Source organism: Dipteris shenzhenensis, chromosome 31 (assembly GCF_047967505.1).
Source record: "Dipteris shenzhenensis isolate YYH24624 ecotype China chromosome 31, Dip_SZ_1.0, whole genome shotgun sequence".
NCBI classification, from domain to species: Eukaryota; Viridiplantae; Streptophyta; class Polypodiopsida; order Gleicheniales; family Dipteridaceae; genus Dipteris; species Dipteris shenzhenensis.
In genome coordinates this window covers 2,236,897-2,257,189 of record NC_141626.1, presented here as the reverse complement: position 1 = coordinate 2,257,189, position 20,293 = coordinate 2,236,897, and the positions used below count along the sequence as shown (strand labels likewise).

General features: G+C 40.9%; 1 protein-coding gene across 1 annotated transcript in view; it reads left to right on the top strand.

Moving 5' to 3' along the window:
- The first annotated feature begins 345 nt into the window (after positions 1–345).
- LOC147880899 (uncharacterized) overlaps positions 346–20,293 on the top strand; it is a 61,818-nt gene continuing 41,870 nt past the window's right edge. The window contains exons 1-2 of the mRNA XM_087402177.1: positions 346–407; positions 607–754. Coding sequence (XP_087258303.1) covers positions 346–407; positions 607–754 — 210 coding nt within the window. The remainder of the gene's footprint in view (positions 408–606; positions 755–20,293) is intronic.

Sequence of the window (20,293 nt, the reverse complement as noted above, 5' to 3'; positions counted from 1 at the left end):
TGAGCTAATGTGCATTGTTGGGAGCGATAATATACATGGCAGGAAGTTTGGCTTCAGTGGGAGCGTCCAGGGATTTTGAAGTCTGTGTTCATGATGTTGGCATGTGTTTGATGGCGCTCTAACTCTACCTCTTCATAGCCATTCCCTGTCCAATGTCACTCGAACCACAATCTGTAGTTTCTTCCCTACTGTCGACAACTATTCATCTTCTTGATATCCCCCTTAGCAAGTGAACTCATTTTTCTTGAACTTCAACCTCCCTTAGTCGGCCAGCTATATGTAATCTACAGATTACTGCTGCTTCCATCTTCCAATCCCACACTGAAAGTCTTTCTCCTTAGCTACATGGCTCAATGCCATAGAGAAGGCCAAGATTACAACCTTGAAGAGGTCAGCCAAGAGCTCAGGTATATGAAAATTTTTGATTTAGATCGTGAGCGTGAAAGAATCGAAGAGCCTAAGGTCTAGGGGGAGGGTTACAATATCTATAGTGGAGAGCCGGAGAACTAGGGGGAGGGTTACAATATCTATAGTGGAGAGCCGGAGAATGCAACTTATAGCAGCGAAGAACTGGTCGAAGGAATAAACAATGATCCTCCCATGCAGCAAAAAGGTTTCTCCGGAAGGTTCTAGTTTGATCAGTCCCCAGGAATACGACGACGAGAAGGTATCCACTGATGTCGGCTCCCATGTTCCTAGTGTCGAGGGCTACACAAAGAACAAGGATGATACTGTTCCAAAAAATGTTGTTCAGGTGAAGATCCCTAGTTCAAGGGGGGGAAATGTCAGGGCCCAAGAGATGCCCTTAGCTCCCAGCCATACAAGTACAAGGAGTTTCTTGCCATTAAGGGATGGAATGTTACTACAACGGGCGAGGGCTGACAGAATGAGCGTGACTCTAGTCGCAAAACGACATGGACTTCAAAGAGTCGCATGATGATTCAACACCTAAGGACAATGACAATATCTCAATAGACCCAGGCTTGAATTATTATCCTGATTCCTACAGCGAAAGCCTATCAGTGCTTTGATCTTACTGACCTTGGCTCAAAGGAGAATTCTGCACTTGAGAGGAATGACAAGATAGTTGGGCAAGGACCGGTTGAGATGGGTGAGATAAGCCGAATGAGGAGGTCACTTCGCACAGCTTGGAGTACAACAGCTCAAAGAAATCTGATACCTTTGCCGAGGGTGGTCAAGAGCAGACTGAGATGCCTGCTTCGATTACCAGAACCCGCATTGCTAGATAAGAACATGTATATTCTTTTGTTGGCCTCAGTATTTTCTTTAGCATGATGTCATCGACTATTGCATGCTGCTTTTTGTTCGCTTGTCGGTACATTTTGTAGTACATATCGTTTGGGAGCACATTGTTTGGTTGTTGGTAGTTCTGTGGAGGGCGGAGATGATTTTTCATTGTATGAATTTCCCTTCCAATGTCAAACTTTTCGGACTCTTTTATTGCTGTTATTGTGCTTGAATTTGTGCTCCCCCCTTCATGGTTGCTTCTTTCAAGTATTTCATTAGAGTCTAGGTTGTATATGTACTTTTTTTGGTTGCTCATGACTGTTTCCTTATTTGCAACATATTTGTCATGCCATGTCAGCTCTCCCTCCTTTAGTGAATGCTCATTCTTTTGGAATGGCAAGTACAAAAGGCATTTCTCTCAGTAATGGTCCTCTGGCTTTGTGTTCTTGTTGTAGTTGTTAAATCGGATTACTCTTGGTCATTTTCTTTACTTCGCGACACCATATTCCTATAGTTGAATTCGCTGGTGAAGCTGGCGAGGCATGTTTCTACCATTGCTGATCTATGCTTGATGTATTTGGAGACAATGTTGTCGAAAGAGATTTGCTCACTCTATGGGTCCAACTTCTGAAGCTCAGACCATCGCTTCAGAAGCAGTGTTATTTTGTTTGCAGGGCTAGTGTTTATGTACGAAAACTCTCTTGTTGCACTAGTAAGGGGGACCGATAGGCAAAGGTAGACTGCTTGTTGTGCGCTAATGTTGCTCGTTCAGTATGGCGTTGCCTAATTTTTTGATGCTCTCATTTGCGGGTTTGTTAGTTTGGATGCATTGAGCGATTGCCTCCTTGACAGCCTAGTTTGTTGTCTATTTTTGTAATGTATGATGTGCAGTACGACGTTGCCCCGTGGGGGTTTATGACAAATTGAATATCTGTATTTACTTTCCATAACTTTGAGATTTTTGGGTTAATGTTGTTTGTGTGTATGTATTTTGGGTTCTTTGTAAGAACAATGTTGGCTCCTTGATGCTACTTCATAGTGCAAGAGTGTACTCTTCAATTCCTATTCCAATGGTTAAAAGAAATGTGTTGAAATCTTGCATTATTGTTTCTTTCTCAAGCAAAAGAGCACGCACTCTCTTGAAGTTTTTCCTATGTATCTATTGGCATGGGTCATTTTGAAGGGGTTCTGAAATCTGTGTTGTGTCCAATGGAGGCCTCAGGAAATTGAAATGGCAATGCTTGCTTTTCTTCGTGCATGTTATCTTGTGGTTGTGTGTTTGAACGTCGCTAAGGCTAGCTGGTAACTTGGAGCTGTCTGTCGTGATGTGCTTGTTGACAAACTCAACAATGTTTGTGTACTCGCTTTTATTGTGCATTGGTGCATTCGCAACCCAAAGCCGCCCGTGGTCATGCTGGCTACCCCTGTTTTGGAACTCGGTAATGAAGAAGTAGTCAGCCACTAGTCCTACCATGGTTTCATCTTACCGTAGGAGTGTCTTGAAACATTGGAATTTATGAGCATAGTACTGCGCTGTAGTGACAGGGTCTAACCGAATCATTTGCTGCACCTCAGTACTTATTGCTGTTGTTCAGTAGGCCGGGTCATTGTTTAGTAGGCAGAGGCAAGAGAGTAGGCGCCCCGACTTTTTCTCGATTGCCGAGAAAGTAATTACAAAACTTGGTGGCCCAAGTTGCCTCAGCATTGCAAAAACATTTTTCTTGAGTTTTTGCTTGTAATCTATGGATGTGTGTAGGCAAACAAAATCCCTGGACTATAGAAGCCACTCATGTGTTGATGAGTGTTATTTCTATTTTAAGGTGGATGCCTTGTAGCTGCGCTTTTCTCATTCTAACCCAGCTTGAGGACACGATTTGGCACACAAGTATTTTAATTGTTCTAAAGAACAAGTTCTCAATAGAGCAAGCAAAATGGTGGTCCTTGTTTTTGATCTCCCATTTTGCTATGTCTTGGTAGGCCATGTTTGGACGTGTGGCGTAGCTTCTTTCTTGGCCAAAGAAAAGTGTTGGAAACCCTAGCTCTTCACAATTCTTGTTATAGAAAAGACTAAGTGGTTTAAAGCCTTCCGAAGGGGCGACCACTATCATTTTGCCTTCGTAATCAACTACTTGTTGCATTGTGTACACCTCGTGGATGAATGTGTCTGTCTCATCAGTGTCTTCCATCTCCTCCTCTTGATTGGCCTCCCTAGTATAACTTTGCTCTACCTCAACCCTTTGCATGTTCTCAATATGACGCAACCAATTTGGGTTAATTTGGACCTTGTTCTGTTTATACAATGGGCTTTCCAATAACTCATGTAATGCACGCATGGTGATGTTTGGTTGTACGAGGCCACTAGTGTAGTTGTGGTTGTACTGCAGTTGACATTTTATAGTGACTGGAACTGTTGCGTAGTCATTAATGAATCACGACAATAATGTTTGAGCCCTTTCCATGTCTGTAAACACATTGATGACACTACCATGCAAGCCTAGCTCCCCTTCGTACATAAGTTGGGAATCTACATGAAAGGAATTCTTATGGATACCAATCTTTCCTTGACCTTGTTTAATAAAGATGTGAACTTCATGCTGCTTGGGAGATGCATGTTTTCTTCACAAAATTTGGGAGTTGCAGTTGTGGCAAAGAGAGCAAAAGTGTTGCCCCTCTTTTGTCTTGCTTTGTCTCCACAGCCCCTCTTGGTGCATGAATAGTTTGTCGTCAGTTGTTGCGGGTCTTGTCTTTGTTTTGAATGAAAGTGACCCACAGCATGAGCACGGTAATGCAGGGGTGACTTTGATTTTGCAGATGTATGTGTCGCGTGCTTTGTTTATTGTTGTCATGCTCAATGTGCGGCTTCTCTTTTGTTTAAGTGTGCAAGAGCCTTGAATGTTTGGGAGATTGTCGACCAATGGCCTAGTGAAGCTATCTTTTGGCGGGCCATCGTTTGCTACAGTGGCACTCCAGGTCCTGTAGATTTTGTTACATATACTTTTAGCATTGTACTTGTTTGTGTCATTTTTTGGGATAAATAATTCTATGATTAGTCTAGGAGGCTCATCAGGCTGTGCCTTCATGATGTCCAATAAGAGCAAGGCTCCATGGATAAGCTATCTCCACCAACCGCATCAATTGACGTAAGCGCAATCTCTGATAATCGGATGAACGGAGTGAATCTAGAAGGTGCCCTAGGGCACCCCCTGGCATCTGGAAACCTTCAATCCTGGAGTTTCGAGAATTCTGAACCAATTTTTGACTTCTCTTGCTTCCATTTTTGGAATTTGCAGCCTATTTTAGCTACCTCTGCCACACAGTATGACCTATGCAGCAGCATCTCCAAGATGACCATGGGGACTACTCCTCCTTCTGGTCTATGTCACTTAGGGTGGAGATAGCCGCGTATTTGTATGGCTACCTACGCACTGTCACGATCCACCACTGCATGCAATGCTTTGCTTGTCGTCACACGTATAGTAGAAAGGATGCTTTGGAGATGCGTGAACCATCACAAGCATGGCACTGGTATTCAACAAGTGGGTTGTTGAGGCTAATGAAGTAAAGAACACCAGACACCTACAAGAGAAGCATGAATGTTAAGAGACTTGGCTACCTATGAGAGCGCCAACTTCACAAATTGTTATAGAATCGTACCTTCTTTTCATATCCTAGTTGTGAAACTTGTCTTTTGAAAGTGTCCAGTAGCAAAGCCTGCAAGTTGCCCTTGGGGACTGCAACAAGGATCGTGAAATCAAAGACTCCGAGAGCATGACGGGCGCGCATGAAGGAGATGTTCTTTGTGACATACATGACAATCCCTTCATCTATGAACTCTTGCACCAACCTCACATGGGTATGTTTTCTCTTGGTGACGAAGGTAAGCTATGAAAAACCAAGTTGCCTGTCATGGTCTTTTTTGTAGGTGTGAAGTTGAAAGTATGTAGAGTTTTTCAAAGTGCACTCACAGTGGCTCGGTCCTCAGCATTTGGCCAATCTACGATAATGATTTGGTTAAATAGGGATCCATCCAAGTCTACTTTCACGATCACAAATGCTATCGTCTCCATCAATGACACAAACGAAGCGCGCCTTGGTGGTCTCCACTTGGTTTGCTGCCCAGGGAGCATAGATTTTGATTGGCTTCTCAGGGAAAAAATATATTGTTCCATCAAACGGTTCACCCTTGATGACTATGGTTGTTGGATCCACTTGCAAAGACACGTACGAGCTTCCACCCTCTCCAGGGCTCTTCTTGGAGATGGTGGCTCCCTCTATTCTAAAGAAAGAATCAACCTATAGTATGTCTTTCAGTTGCAACACATACGCATGTGGAACATGCAAAGTAATAGTCTCACAACATTCTGCATCAATTAAGTCGACTCGCATGAACACGGGGTATGAGACATCGTGGGCTTTGAAGGTGCCATACTTTGCAAGAACTTTCCCTTTGAACACAAATCGGTATGGCATAAACTCAGACAATGATTCTATGGCAAGGACTGGGAGGTCATTAGGAGATATGTGTGACTATGCGGCAGCACCTTTTGGTTCTGATAAAGGCTCAAGTCAATAGGTCATTTGTTGGTCAGGCACCAGGAGCTATCTGCAGGTAGGCTATTCACTGAAGAGCGAGATGCCTAATAGAGTGGCCAGAGATGGACCCACATTGGAAAATGTAGAATTGGAAAATGGAAGATGTTAGATGTTTCACTTTGCATTTTGTTTGGCAACATTTGGGTATCTCACAAAATTTGCATTTAGATGCCAAGAGGCTATTTGGTTGTCGTCTTTCTAACACTTTTGTCCAGAGCAACATTGAGCTCTAGCCTTATCAAGGTCATTCCAAGGCCTGGTGACAAGCTCGTGATTGTACTTCAGTACAAAAGAGAAGACAATATTGAAATTGATAATGCTATAATCAAAATAAAACAAATATGAAATAAATCAAACACGATGAGGCATAAACCAACAGGCATGCTGAATCGTAAATAACAGTTATGCAAACATTCACATGATCAATACAATTATCCCGTTCTATGTATTATCTCTATTTTGTTCGATTCTACATGATATCGGTAGTACCTTTAGGAGCCCAATCCAGCCAAGTTAGAAAACCTTGCCAAATCGTGATGACTAACTGTGACAGTCAGTCACTATGGCCCAACAAACCAGAATCTATAAGGTAGACAAGTTGAATGATACCAACTACCAAATATGGTGCATGAGTATGGAACTCTTGTTACAAAATCGATGGATCAAAAGCAATGCCCGACCCAAATGATCTAGTAAAGGCACAAGATCTCACCAATTGGAAAACAAAAGACCTCAACACATGTCGTGAAATCTTTCTGTTTATGGAAGAGCAACAAAAACAATCGATGAGAACGCTGCAAATGAGACTTGGCATCAATTGAAACAAAATGCATTGATGTACAGATAGCTTCCTTCATGGAAATCTCCCTAAGGAACTTTATATGCAGCAATCACCTTACATTGTTGACATCAAACATCCCAATTATGTCTACCGACTTCAACAGTCTCTGTACGGATTGAATCAATCACCTCACCTATGGTTCCAATGCTTCAACAAATTTATGCTCCAAACTGGGTATTCTTGTCTCCTTACTGAACCAAACATTTATATTTGTCACACACCTAATACGTTTCTCATCATTGCCTTATATGTTGATGACATTCCAATCATGGAGTCCAACCGCAATGTCATTGCACAACTTGCAAAAAAGGAAATAGCCTCTATCTTGTGCCATCACTGCCACTCACATATTTTTTAAGCATTCAAGTCACTTGTGATAGGTCACAAGGCACGTTATGGGCACATCAAACTAAGTGTCATGTGGCAACAATCAAAGAAGCAAACTTCAATGAAATTATCTTTTGCCAAAGCAAAGTTTGTGGTAGTAGCATTGGCAACTAAATAAGGACTATGGATAAAGATGACGATTGTCAAATGGGAGCATACCGCAGGGTTTGTAATCTTATTGCACGATATAAGGTTTAGAACACCAGACGGTATCTAGCCATATCAAGTGGTATGAGACACCCTACATGGTCTCGCATCAATATAGCACGATTTTTAAATAAAGGGTGCCAAGAGACACCACATGGTATCCCACCAATACTATGTGATGTATGTCATATTGGCACGTGTGTCATCATGGATTGTCCGCTTCGAAATGATGTGCAATCTAGGCCATTGACACACCATGTGATTACTGCATGGTGTAGCTATGGAATCTTATAAAAAGACCCTGCCTCTACCACTATCGCCCTATGCATATCTGTCGCTTTCTCTCGCAGTTCCTATTGAGTCTTTGGGTGACTTTTTCTATAAGTTTTGGTGTTGGTTAGTCGGGCCAAGTGACCGCTCCGGTCAGTCAGATTCACCTTGCCCTACCTGATTTTTAGTAGGTTGTTTGAGAAATGAAAAGAGAGGGAGTGAAAGAGAGAGAGAGAGAGAGAGAGAGAGAGAGAGAGAGAGAGAGAGAGAGAGAGAGAGGGGGGGGGAGGGGAGGGAGGGAGAGAGAGGAAAAGAGAGGGAGGGAGAGTAAAAGAGAGAGGGAGAGTAAAAGAGAGAGAGAGAGAGAGAGTAAAAGAGACAGAGGGAGAGTAAAAGAGAGAGAGGGAAAGAGAGACAGGGAGAGATGCTTGTTTATGTATCAATCATGCAAAATGATCCGCTTCAACCAATCAGATTTACCTCACCTCGATTGATGTTTGTAATAGTAAAGATCCAAGTCGGGTGATGGCTCGCATCTGCCAGTTGGTTCCTCCCACTTCAATCTTCTTATATATCATATCTATCTATGTACATAGGTGTCAGTACAGCTAGGTTTTATTCGGATGATGGCCCACTTTTATCAGTCGTTTCATCCTGATAAAACTCTTCCCAACTAGATGTGTGATTGGCAAAGCTAATCTAGATCATCTTGGTTATGTGATGTTGTTATATGTTTCCCATTCTTGCCTCCTCTAGCTGATAGATTGACACTTGATAGTGACTTTACAAAATTTTCTCTATAATAGTAGATCATGTAGTGATTGCTATAGTAGCGGATTATGTTGTGAGCTACGAATTACTTAACGTAATATACCATTGCCTTAGAAAGTTAGTAGTTTATTCTGATGATTGTAAGTCGTGTGAAAGTTATTTAGAAACATTAATGATGTTGCATGTTGCATGTTGATTTTGAGTGGTTTAGTTTACGATGGCATTGAAAATTTGCATGTGTATTTTGGGTGTTCTTTATTTTGAAGTTTGAGTGTTTACAAAATGATTATTGCATGCACTAGATCACTACACACCCATCGTGAGCCCATCCTTGATGGCAACACAAGAGCAGTTGAAGATTGAGATTTTTATGCTTGTCCATAAGACAACGATCAATCTCTTGATAGGATTGAGTGACAAAAAAATCCATGCTCATGTGAGCTCAAAACTTTTACATGACAAATGGTATTGACCTCATATACATGAGCTAGTCCATCGTGGTCGAATGGCACGGTCGGATGTTAAAGTGATAGTTGGTCAATTTATCCCTTGAGTGTTTGGAGATCCTATAAGACAATGGGAATTATATGCAAAGGTGAGCAATGTAGCATTGCATGTCAATGGAGAGAATAAGCTTCCGCTTTGGATGACTAAATGGAAGGTGTCACAAATTTCTAATCGTAGAAAATATGTGAAGGACAAATCGTCCATTGGAAAGGAAACAGCCAGTGCCCTAGTCCATATGACCAAGATGGCTAGTGGGTTACAAGCAAATGCCGATCCAGCCCAAGCTGAAGGGAGAGCATAGATAGAGCTATGTACTACATTTGCCAACATGTGCTCCCACACAATACACTTTCCATTGCAAGCATTCACCTTGGATGAATTGGTGGGCAAGGGAGGAGGAGGGAAGGTATTCAGGATATAGGTTGTGGGTGTCCCAAGTCTTAGGCCAACATCATGGTATGATGGCAAGAAGAGTAACAAAGACGATGCCCATGCTCATCTGGTACTAAAGAATGAGCTAGCAATGACAGTTGTCCATAGAGCTGTCTATCGAGTATTGGGGTACTCACACATCCAAGAGCTCTAGGTTGTCACTTCGTTTATCAATGTTGGAAGTGTGCACGATATGCTAATGTGTCTCCCACATCGTTGCGGGATATATGTGAGATGGGTTAAGACCACAGATCCCAAAGAAGAACCTTGCTTTGACTAGAACTCTCCACTTACCAAGTTGCAAGCAAGGTTGTTGTGTCACCATGGATTGTCCATTGCTGCTGCTATTGCCAGTGGTTTGAAAGTAGTTCACGAACAAAGATATGGGCACACTGATCTGCAAGCAACCAACTACATGCTAGATCCACTTCACAAGGGATGACAAGTCTGTCTGAGTTGGGATTATTGATTAGGGAAGAGGCCTCAAGTGGACTAAGAGAAGATATCCTCAAGACCTGGCTTATGCTCCTCCAAAAGCATTTCCATGGTTAGCATGATAATTATATACCAGTACAACTACATGGGCAGATCCCAAGGGTGCATGGACACCAGAATCAGATTGTTTTGCCATTGGTTGGCTGTTTAGGAAAATTGCCAACTTTCTTATAGATGCTGCAGAATCTCTTAGTGACAACTCGATGAAGGGAGACATTGCAATCAAGCTCTTAGTTGATTGTGGAAACTCGCTATGGAGGTTTGATCCAAAGGATTGACCTACCATGGGAGCAATTTTGACAAAAATGCATAGTTTCAATGTAAATGAGGATGTGGCAATGCAACCCATTGAGGAAATGAAGACATGTTGTTGAACATAAGCTACATCTTTTTTGAGCTTGACCCATATGATTGCAATTTTGATTCCCAAATTTGTAATGTCCTTGAATTGTACACCTAGATTTAAAACAAATGTAACAATTTGCTAGAGTTTGCCCTTTCTATTTGTACAATTTAATCGATCGTGGTCAATTCACAATCAAATTCGATTGTCGTCAATCCACAATCAAAATAGTTGGGTAAATTATCATGGTGTAATTTGCATGAGCATGTTATAATCAAATGTTTCAATAACATGTTGCTCACTTGATTTTGACATGGTTGTTATAGCTTCTCTCGCTCTCTCACTCGCCATGGCATTCGCATCGCAATGATAAACACAAGCTGCATATGCCTCCTAGGATCCAAACCTAAGGGGAAAGCAAGCAATGAAACACATAATGGACATGGCTGATGCTACCCTCGTATCGACAAGAAGAGATGAGGCATGCACAATTGCCAACGCAAGTGTCTTTCATGATCTGAATGGTTGGATGTACGACCGCATCAATGCAGTGGTATCCTATGATGACATAGTAGTTATGTGGGATTGCGGCGATGCCTCACATGGACGGTGGCCCATAAAAGTTGTAGGGAGAATACAGATTACATTCATTGCATGATCAAATCCAATAAGCCTCATGGCGAAGCCACGTTACTTTGCAAAGTTGTATGCAAAGTTTGTGCTAGACATGCTTGTAGACTTTGACTCCCAACCCAGGACACGCAACAAAAAGTCAATGCAACCAAAGACAACCGGCGCCACCACTAACCCCATCATTGCAACACCACCTGCTACTAACGTGGGAAGCTCGACTTCAAGTGAGTGAAGTACATGCCATTTTGTTCCATCTGGCATGAAGTCCATGCGGAAGTATAGAGGTCAAGAGAGCCTTCAAAGGGGGAAGCTGTGCGGAGTTATTAGGTCCCTTCTTATCACACCAAATATTTTATTTAGCTTTCTAATATAGGCGTTAGAAGAAAACAAGTGGTTGATGGCTTCCCCTTGACTCTAATGATGATGACAACACAAGGATAATTTTATGTATTGATGTTGATCTTCTTGATGTTGAGAATGTGATTGCACATCACAATGGACTAATGGATGTGCAAGAACACCTATTGGTCATGGAGGATGGCATGTCAGAGTCCTTCGAAGTGGTGAAAAGATATAGAGAAATGCATGCATGGTGCCAATTTCATCCCTCCTACAACATTGAAGATAGCAAATGACATGTTTGACTAGTGCACGATTTAAATTATTTGGCACTTCCATGTTCTTATTTCAAGAAATAGAGGACATAGAAAATGTGGTATAATTTATTTTGATGTTTTTACTATGCTTTTATGTCTAGATTTTCCAAAGAAAATTTGGGATTTTAGATTTAGGGCTTTTGATCCAGGGTTCGATATATATAGAAGTGAGAGGAAATTTTATATTTAATTCTCACTTTCACTTTTTAGAGAGCTACAGAATCTCCCACTCTCAAAGCTATCTCACTCTCTCAATTGCTATTTGATTAAATGTTCCATGGATCAGTTGCATTGCATGATTTCATCTCATGGAATCCATTTGTAGATAGGGAGGAAGAGCTTATTCTAGTGTTTAACATGACCTTAGAGGTTTTAGGTACATATACGAGAGCCAAGGATGTCTTCTCATCAATTACATATAAGAGAAGTCGAGTGCTTTAGCCTATGAAGTTGATGAGTCTATGAAAAGATGAGTTCAATAGATTATATTAAGTACCTCTTCATGGAGGAACCCAAGTTTTTACAGCGCTTGGACAATTTTTGTGATGAGGATGAGTTTAAGGATGTAGAAGTTAATAACCTCTCAAAATTGGGGGTCATGGGCCATATAGGCAACATGATCCTTTTTTGAGAGATGACCTTCATAGTCCTTCTCCAGTAAGGAAATTCACAAGAAGTCAAGAACCCCCTCTACTAGGTCTTTGATATCATTATTCACATATTAAACTCTAGCTAGACTCTAGCTTGTACATGTAAGAGACTCTCGACTAAGAAAGGGAGGAGATGGAAGCAAAAAGCATTGGAACTACTCCAACAACCCCTTGCTAGCATAATGCATGCATCCCCATAGGATGATGATGACCCAACATCGGACAATCCCCTCTCCTCATTGATGGAGAAGAGTACATCTTCCTCCAAGCATCGAGATACCTTTAAATTGTAGGAGGATCAAGAACTGGGGATGGTATTTGGGTTTTATGTTGACACCAACGTCCAAGATCCCAAGATTTTGGGACTAGATAACCATATGATGGAAGACTTTTTGTTGACAACACTGGCTACATTGAAAGATGCAGATAAGTCAATATATGATGTGCAACCCTCTGATGCAAAAGCCTCCACTTCCTAGATAGTTAACAATGCTATAATAGTAAGAAACCACAAGATTTGAGCAATGTTCTGATGGTCTTCTAGTATAACATGTTTTATTGGTCCTCTAATCTAATGCTTGTGGAATTGTTGCAGAAGGAATTTGAGGTTGATGAGTCTCATCCCAATGTGGTAGCATTTTCAGCACATTTGGACAAGATCACTCTTTGTCCCATTAGTTTAGTCAAGTGAGATGACACATCATGATCTTCCACATCAAAATTTTACATTGAGGGCCTATAGAGATGTTCAAGTGCAAGGTGTTGCATATTTTTGGGTATTCCAACATCAGTCAAAATGCCAACATGGTCATTATGGTCCATTGCTTGGTTTCCATCAATGCACTTGGATTGAATATTCATGGCTTGTCATTGACAATAATAGTTGTGTCACATTGCATCCACTATTTTAAAGCATTTGGATGTAAATTTCAAGTCAATAAAATGCTCTTGGATAATTTTGCATACTATATTGATCATTTCTAACAAATCCACAAGGAATTTGACCATGTTAGAGAAGATAAAGTTGTTTAAGATGTTGAGCCCAAAATAGTAAACTCCATTGTGGCACAAATTTGACCATTTGGGTAGCCTTCAAATGCCCAAATTTGCACTATGATGGGTTTTAATATTTTAGGTAGATCTCACCATATTAAGCTTCGCCTTCTATGGCATGTTCAAATTTCTTATGGATTTGTCAAAAATTACATCATCATGTGAAATAACTTCATTTATCCCTTCAAAATCTATTTTTTATTATGGAAAGCATGAAATGCATCATATTTTAATATTGAAAACATAGAAAAAGAACTCAATAATGCAATTGTTCCAAAAAATCAAAATATTTTGTGTTATAAGAATTTGCCTCTAAGGGCAACATATACAAAAATGTGCACCACTGCTATGAGAGGAGATTGTACCCAGCACGCTTGTTTTATCTCTTCCATTTGTGAGTTTTGAGAGTTTGTGCATATTTTCGAAGAGTATTGCTGTGTTTTTCAAAGATTTGCAGATCCCACAAGTGTTTCCTATCGCAGTGGTGTGTTTTTTGATTATGTGTTGCGACAATCTTATTTTCCTGGGAGGATTCTTTGTGTTAGTTGAAGTCCCATCATATTTATAAATGAGGTAGAAACAACCGATGTTACAAGAATTGGAATTAACCATTAAATTAATCCTTCACTATTAGTGAGATCCAGCATTTTTGTCGTGCAGCTGATGCATGTGTGCTCACTGTTTCGTAGTGATGCATGTGTGCTCCTACATGGCTGGATATATGGTTGCGGGCTGTCTGAGTGTGTAGCATTGTATGCACCACTTATGAATGATAGTATGTGTAGCATGTGTGCACCATCCGTATGACTTTATTCATGTGTAGCATCAGGTGCACCATGAGATGGTATGTGTTGCATGTCTGCACCATTCATGGCTGGATATACGGCTGTGAATTGTATGAGTGTGTAGCATTGTGTGCACCACTTAGGCAATGATGGTATATGTAGCATGTGTGCACCATCTGTACCATTTTATTCATGTGTAGCATCAGGTGCACCATCAGATGGTATGTGTTGCATGTGTACACCATTCATGGCTCGATATACGGTTGCAGGCTGTATGAGTGTCTAGCATTGTGTGCACCACTTACATGATGACAGTATATGTAGCATGTGTGCACCATCTGTACCATTTTATTCATGTGTAGCATGAAGTGCACCATGAGATGGTACGTGTCGAATGTGTGCACCATTCATATGTGATTTATTGATTTCGCATTGCTATAATACTGAAAGGTTGATTGATTGTGGTGATTAATTCCAAGGTTATCTTATGCTTGAAATATTTCATTACTATTGATCGTGTGAATCCAGGGGAAGAGTAATTGATCAGCCATATTTTAGGTGCATAGGCGTAACTCCAGTGATGGGGAGGTGAATAAGGCTTATGCCTAATTTTTTATATTACAAAAGCTTATGTCCATATTTGAATTTTGGAATATTAGTGGCTTGGCTAACTGTATAAAATAAAGTTAGAAAAAGGCTTTATTTTTAGAAAAATCTTGCTATTCTAGAAGGTGGATGGGTTTTTGTAAAAGGTCGCATGGAGGAAAGCACGGAGTCTTTTTGTATGATTTTTGCTCGGAATCTTTTTGAGAAATATACATAAATACATAGGAGGTGGAAGGAGAGCACCACTTCTATGGGGGGAGATTGTACCCTGCACATCTGTTCTGTCTAGTCCATTTGTGAGTTTTGAGATTTTGTGCATATTTTCGAAGAGTATTGCTGTCTTTTTTAAAGTTTTGCAGGTCCTGCGAGTGTTTCACGTCACAGTGGTGTGTTTTTTGGGTTATGTATTGAGACAATCTTATTTATTAATGAGGTGGAAACTACCAATGTTACGAGAATTGGAATTATACCATCAATTTAACCCTTCAGTATTTAGTTTAGTGAGATCTAGCATTTTTGTCACACAGCTGATGCATGTGTGTTCGCTGTTCCGTAGTGATGCATGTGTGCTCCTACATGGCTAGATATATGGCCGTGGGATGTATGAGGGTGTAGCATTATGTGCACCACTTATGTGATGATAGTATGTGTAGCATGTGTGCACCATCCATACGACTTTATTCATGTGTAGCATCAGGTGCACCATGAGATGGTATGTGTCACATGTGTGCACCATTCATGGCTGGATATATGGCTGGATATATATATTCATGTGTGCACCATTCATGGCTGGATATATGGCTGCACGTTGTATGAGTGTGTAGCATTGTGTGCACCACTCGTGTGATGATGGTATGTGTAGCATGTGTGCATCATCCGTATGATTTTATTCATGTGTAGCATCAGGTGCACCATGAGATGGTATGTGTCACATGTGTGCACCATTCATGGCTGGATATATGGCTGCGAGGTGTATGAGTGTGTAGCATTGTGTGCACCACTTATGCAATGACGGTATGTGTAGCATGTGTGCACCATATGTATAATTTTATTCATGTGTAGCATTAGCTGTACCATGAGATGGTATGTGTCACATGTGTGCACCATTCATCTGTGATTTATTGATGTCACATGTGTGCACCATTCATCTGTGATTTATTGATTGATTGTGGTGATCAATTCCAAGGTTATCTTATGCTTGAAGTATTTCATTACTATTGATCGTGTGAATCTAGGGGAAGAGTAATTGATCTGGCAATGGCATATGGCAAGCATGATCCGCCATATTTTGGGCGCATAAGCGCAACTCCACTGATGCAGGGATGAATAAGACTTATGCCTAATTTTTGATATTACAAAAGCTTATGTACATATTTGAATTTTTTGAATATTAGTGGCTTGGCTAGGTGTATAAACTAAAGTTAGAAAAAGGCTTCATTTTTAGAAAAAGCTAGCTATTCTAGAAGGTGGATGGGCTTTTTGTAAAAGAGTGCATGGAGGAAAGCACGGAGGCTTTTTGTATGATTTTTGCTTGGAAGCTTTTTCAGATGTATACATAAATACATAGGAGGTGGAAGGAGAGCACCACTCCAATGGGGGGAGATTGTATCAAGCATGCTTGTTCTATCTGTGAAGATAGTGGGAGAGAAGGAAGGAGTCTCACTTGCAGCTTTCGCACATACACAATGGGGGAATACACACAAAGGTGGAGGCTGAAAAAAGTTTTCCTCTACTCTAGTACAAAGAAATAGAAGAACCCTATATGTGGGTTTCAAACCAAACTCAACTAACTAAGGTGGCATACTAACTAAGCCACAAACTAGAGTAGATAAGGATAGCTATCATCCAGCTATTATTCGTGGGTGGTGTAGCAACCGCATCTGCAGCTAATAAGTCGGTGACATAAATGCACAATGGTCACCCTGGCATATCACGAGTGGAGCTCGATATCTCAACACTCCCCCTTGAGCTCAATCCCAATCCCTATACACCAAGCAGATCTCTGAACTTGTGCAGCTTCTCTACGCCCAATGCCTTCATGAATATGTCAGCTTCCTGATCCTCTGTGCTGACATAAACTAGATCAATAAGACCTAGTAAAACCTTCTCCCACACATAGTGATAATGCACCTTAATGTGCTTTGTTCTAGCATGATAGACTGGGTTATTTGCCAAGTGTATACTGCTCATGTTGTCATAATAAATGACAATTGGCCCATCTGTAGACTGATGCATATCATAAAGTAGCTTATGCAACCAAGCTACCTCACATGCAGCCATTGCTGCACCCCTGTACTTAGCCTCTATGCTCGACAAGGCAAAAGGCTGCTTCTTGCTGCTCCAAGTGATTGCAGCACTCCCAAAAGAGAACACATCCACTGGTAGATCATCTATCAGAAATACTACTAGCCCAATCAGCATCAGTGTATCCATGCAATTGTATCTGAACCCCAGCCTCATAAAATAGTCCATACTGCAATGTGGACTTTACATACCTGAGTATGCGTCTAGCCACATCCAAATGCGGTTTCCTTGGAGCCTACATAAAGTGACTTACCAATCCAACAGCATAGCTCAAATCTGGCCTGGTAATAGTTATATAAATCAAACTTCCTACTATGCGTCTGTACATAGTAGCGTCTTCCAGAAGCTCACCTGTATTTGCGCTCAGCTTCACATTCTGCTCCAAAGGAACTAAAATAGGCTTACAGCATGTCATCCCATATTCAGATATAGCATGTCCAATCCATACTGCCTCTATAAGAGCTGTATCCCACTTGGTGATCTAATCACCTCAATGCCCAAGAAATAACGCAGCTCTCCCAAATCCTTCATCTCAAACTTCTGCTTCAATAGCATTTTCACATGAAGGATATCTTCATCACTATCACCTGTGATGATCAAATCATCAACATAAATGACAAGCAGCATAATACCTTTCTCTGTTTTTCTCACATAAAGTGAGAAATCTGCCTTGGAAATCTGAAAGCCAATAGTGACAAGATACTATCCTATCTTGTCAGACCATGTTCTAGGTGCTTGCTTCAAGCCATACAAGGCTTTCTTCAACCTGCAAACAAACTCAGGATGAACAACATGAACATAACCTGGTGGCTGCTCCATAAAGACCTCTTCTTGCAAATCACCATGCAAGAAGGCATTCTTTACTTCCATTTGATGTAAAGACCATCCCTTTGATGTAGCCATAGCAATGAATGCTCTTACAGTTGCCATCCTTGCAACCGAGCTGAATGTTTCTTCATAATCAATGCCATATGTCTGTGCATATCCCTTGACAACTAATCTTGCCTTGTATCTGTTCATAGGACCATCTACATTGTGCTTAACCTTATAAACCCACTTACAGCCAATTGCATTCTTGTCTTTAGGCAAAGGCACCAATTCCCATGTATCATTTGCTTCCAAGGCATCCATTTCTTCATCCATGGCTTTCTCCCATTTTTCTTTTCCCATGGCTTACTCAAAAGAAGTGGGTTCTAGTTCCTGTATCACTTTGACCATATAGGCATAGTGAATGGCTATAAATCCATCATATTTCAGCCTATCCATAGGATACCTAGCTCTGGTAGACCTGCGCAAAATAGGCTCACTTCCAGGTGCTCTCAAAACATCCCTGGTCTTCCTTATTCCAGGTGTAACAATAGAAGGAATACCCAACTCATCATCAATGCTCTGTTCTAAGCCACTAGTTTCACCATCCACATAAGAGTGACCTACATTCACATCAAGGCTGATCTACCTTCTCTTTTCCTTTTCGTGATACCTGTGTACCACTATCTGCATTATTTTGAGGAGATTCTCCTGATCTCAATTTGCCTATCCATGGTGAAGTATGTGGACCACTGCTAGAGGACACTACAGGTCCACTAATATTTTGGGATTGCTGTTGTGAATTCTGTGCAGCATTACCATTTTGTGCATCTACATCAATCATCACATTTATAGGTTTATACCAGCTGCTCATCTCATCAAAAACAACATCTCTACTCACTGTAAACTTACGAGTAGAAGGGTTATAGCATCTATACCCTTTTTGATGCAGAGAATAACCAATAAAGATGCACTTCTCAGCTTTTGGATCCAACTTAAACCTCAACTCATCTGGCACATGAACATAGGCAATGCAACCAAAAATTTTCAAATGAGAAATATCTGGTTTCCTCCCAGTATACATCTCCTCTGGCGTCATGCCATGTATTGCTGCAGTGGGAGTCCTGTTCATTATGTAAACTGCTGTAGCAACTGCTTTAGCCCAATAATAATCTGTTAGGTCTTTTTCATTTAGCATGGCCCGATATACCTCTCTAATATGTCTGTTTTTCCTTTCTACAAGCCCATTTTGCTGTGGGGTATGACTGCATGAATATTGCTGCTGTATGCCATGCTCCTGCAAGAGCCTTGCAAACTCATTTGAGAGATACTCTCCCCCTCCATCTGGCCTTAGGCATTTTATTTGCAGGCCTGTTTCTTTTTCAACCATAGCTTTAAAAGCTTTGAAATGCCCAAACACTTCACTTTTCTTTTTCATAAAATGCACCCAAGCTTTTCTGCTGTAGTCATCAATAAAAGTGACAAAGTAATGACAGCCTCCAATAGATGCAGCTTTAGTAGTCCACACATCAGAGTGGATTAATTCCAATGGCTTCTTACTTTCTTGAACATGTCTAGGAAATGGTTTCCTTGCCTGTTTTCCAAATTGATAGGCTTCACATACCTTATGCATTTCTACAACCTTGAATTTAGGCAATCCTGCAACAATATTTTAGGCCTGCATTGATTTAAGTTGTTGTACATTAACATGACCAATGCGTTTATGCCAGCTATCAATATCTGCAACTACACCGGTCCCATGTGCAAACATTGTTGCACTCAATTTAGGCATGTCCACATCCAACGTAAACATCCTACCCTTCTTCTTTCCTTTTGCTATCAAGTGACCATTATTTTTCATATCCTCAACAAAGCATCCATGAGGATTAACTCTGACCTGCAAGCCCTACTCAACCATTTGACCAATAGAAACTAGGTTCTTGGTGATGCTCGGGACATGAACTACATCAGACAGATATTTCTTTTTCCCATCCTGCATAGACAAAGGTATTTTACCAATCTGCACAATAGGATGTGCAGTATCATCACCAGTCTCCACAAATCCTAGTTTTTCCATCTTTCTTGCATCCTGCATCCATTTTGCATGACCTATCATGTGGTTTGATGCACCTGAGTCAACATACCACACATCATTTTTTTCTTATAGAATTGGTCATGTGCTACACCATAAATAGATGCTCATTTCTGTCATCACCCTGTCTACTAGAAGATGCATAATTGCCTTGCTGCAATTTTCCATTCATAATGTCATACCACAATAGTAGCATTCAACATTGCTATTTGCATTTTGGCCTCTCTGCCATCCACCACGACCTCTTTGGCTCCCCCTGCCTCTAGAGTTACCATGTCCTCCTCCAAAGGACTGGTTTTCTTGAGTTTGCTGCATATTTTGATTTCTACCACAGCCTCTAAATCAGCCTCCTCTACCTCTGCCTCTACCTCTTCCAGCATTTGAGTAGAAGACAGTTTCTTTTGAATTTCCTTTTGAAGAAGATGCACCACCATTTCTCTGCTCTTCAAAAATTAGAAGAGCAAACAAATCCTCAAAATCAGGAAATTTTTCATGGATGGCAATGGATGTCGGGAACTGTGCATAATCCTTTTCTAGACCATTTAAGGTCACAGAAACTAGATCATCATCTTCCACTGGCGATCCAATGGAAGCAAGTGCATCTACAATTTTCTTTACCTTCATGTGGTAGTCATTGATGCTCATATTTTCTCTCTGCACATTGTGCAACTCC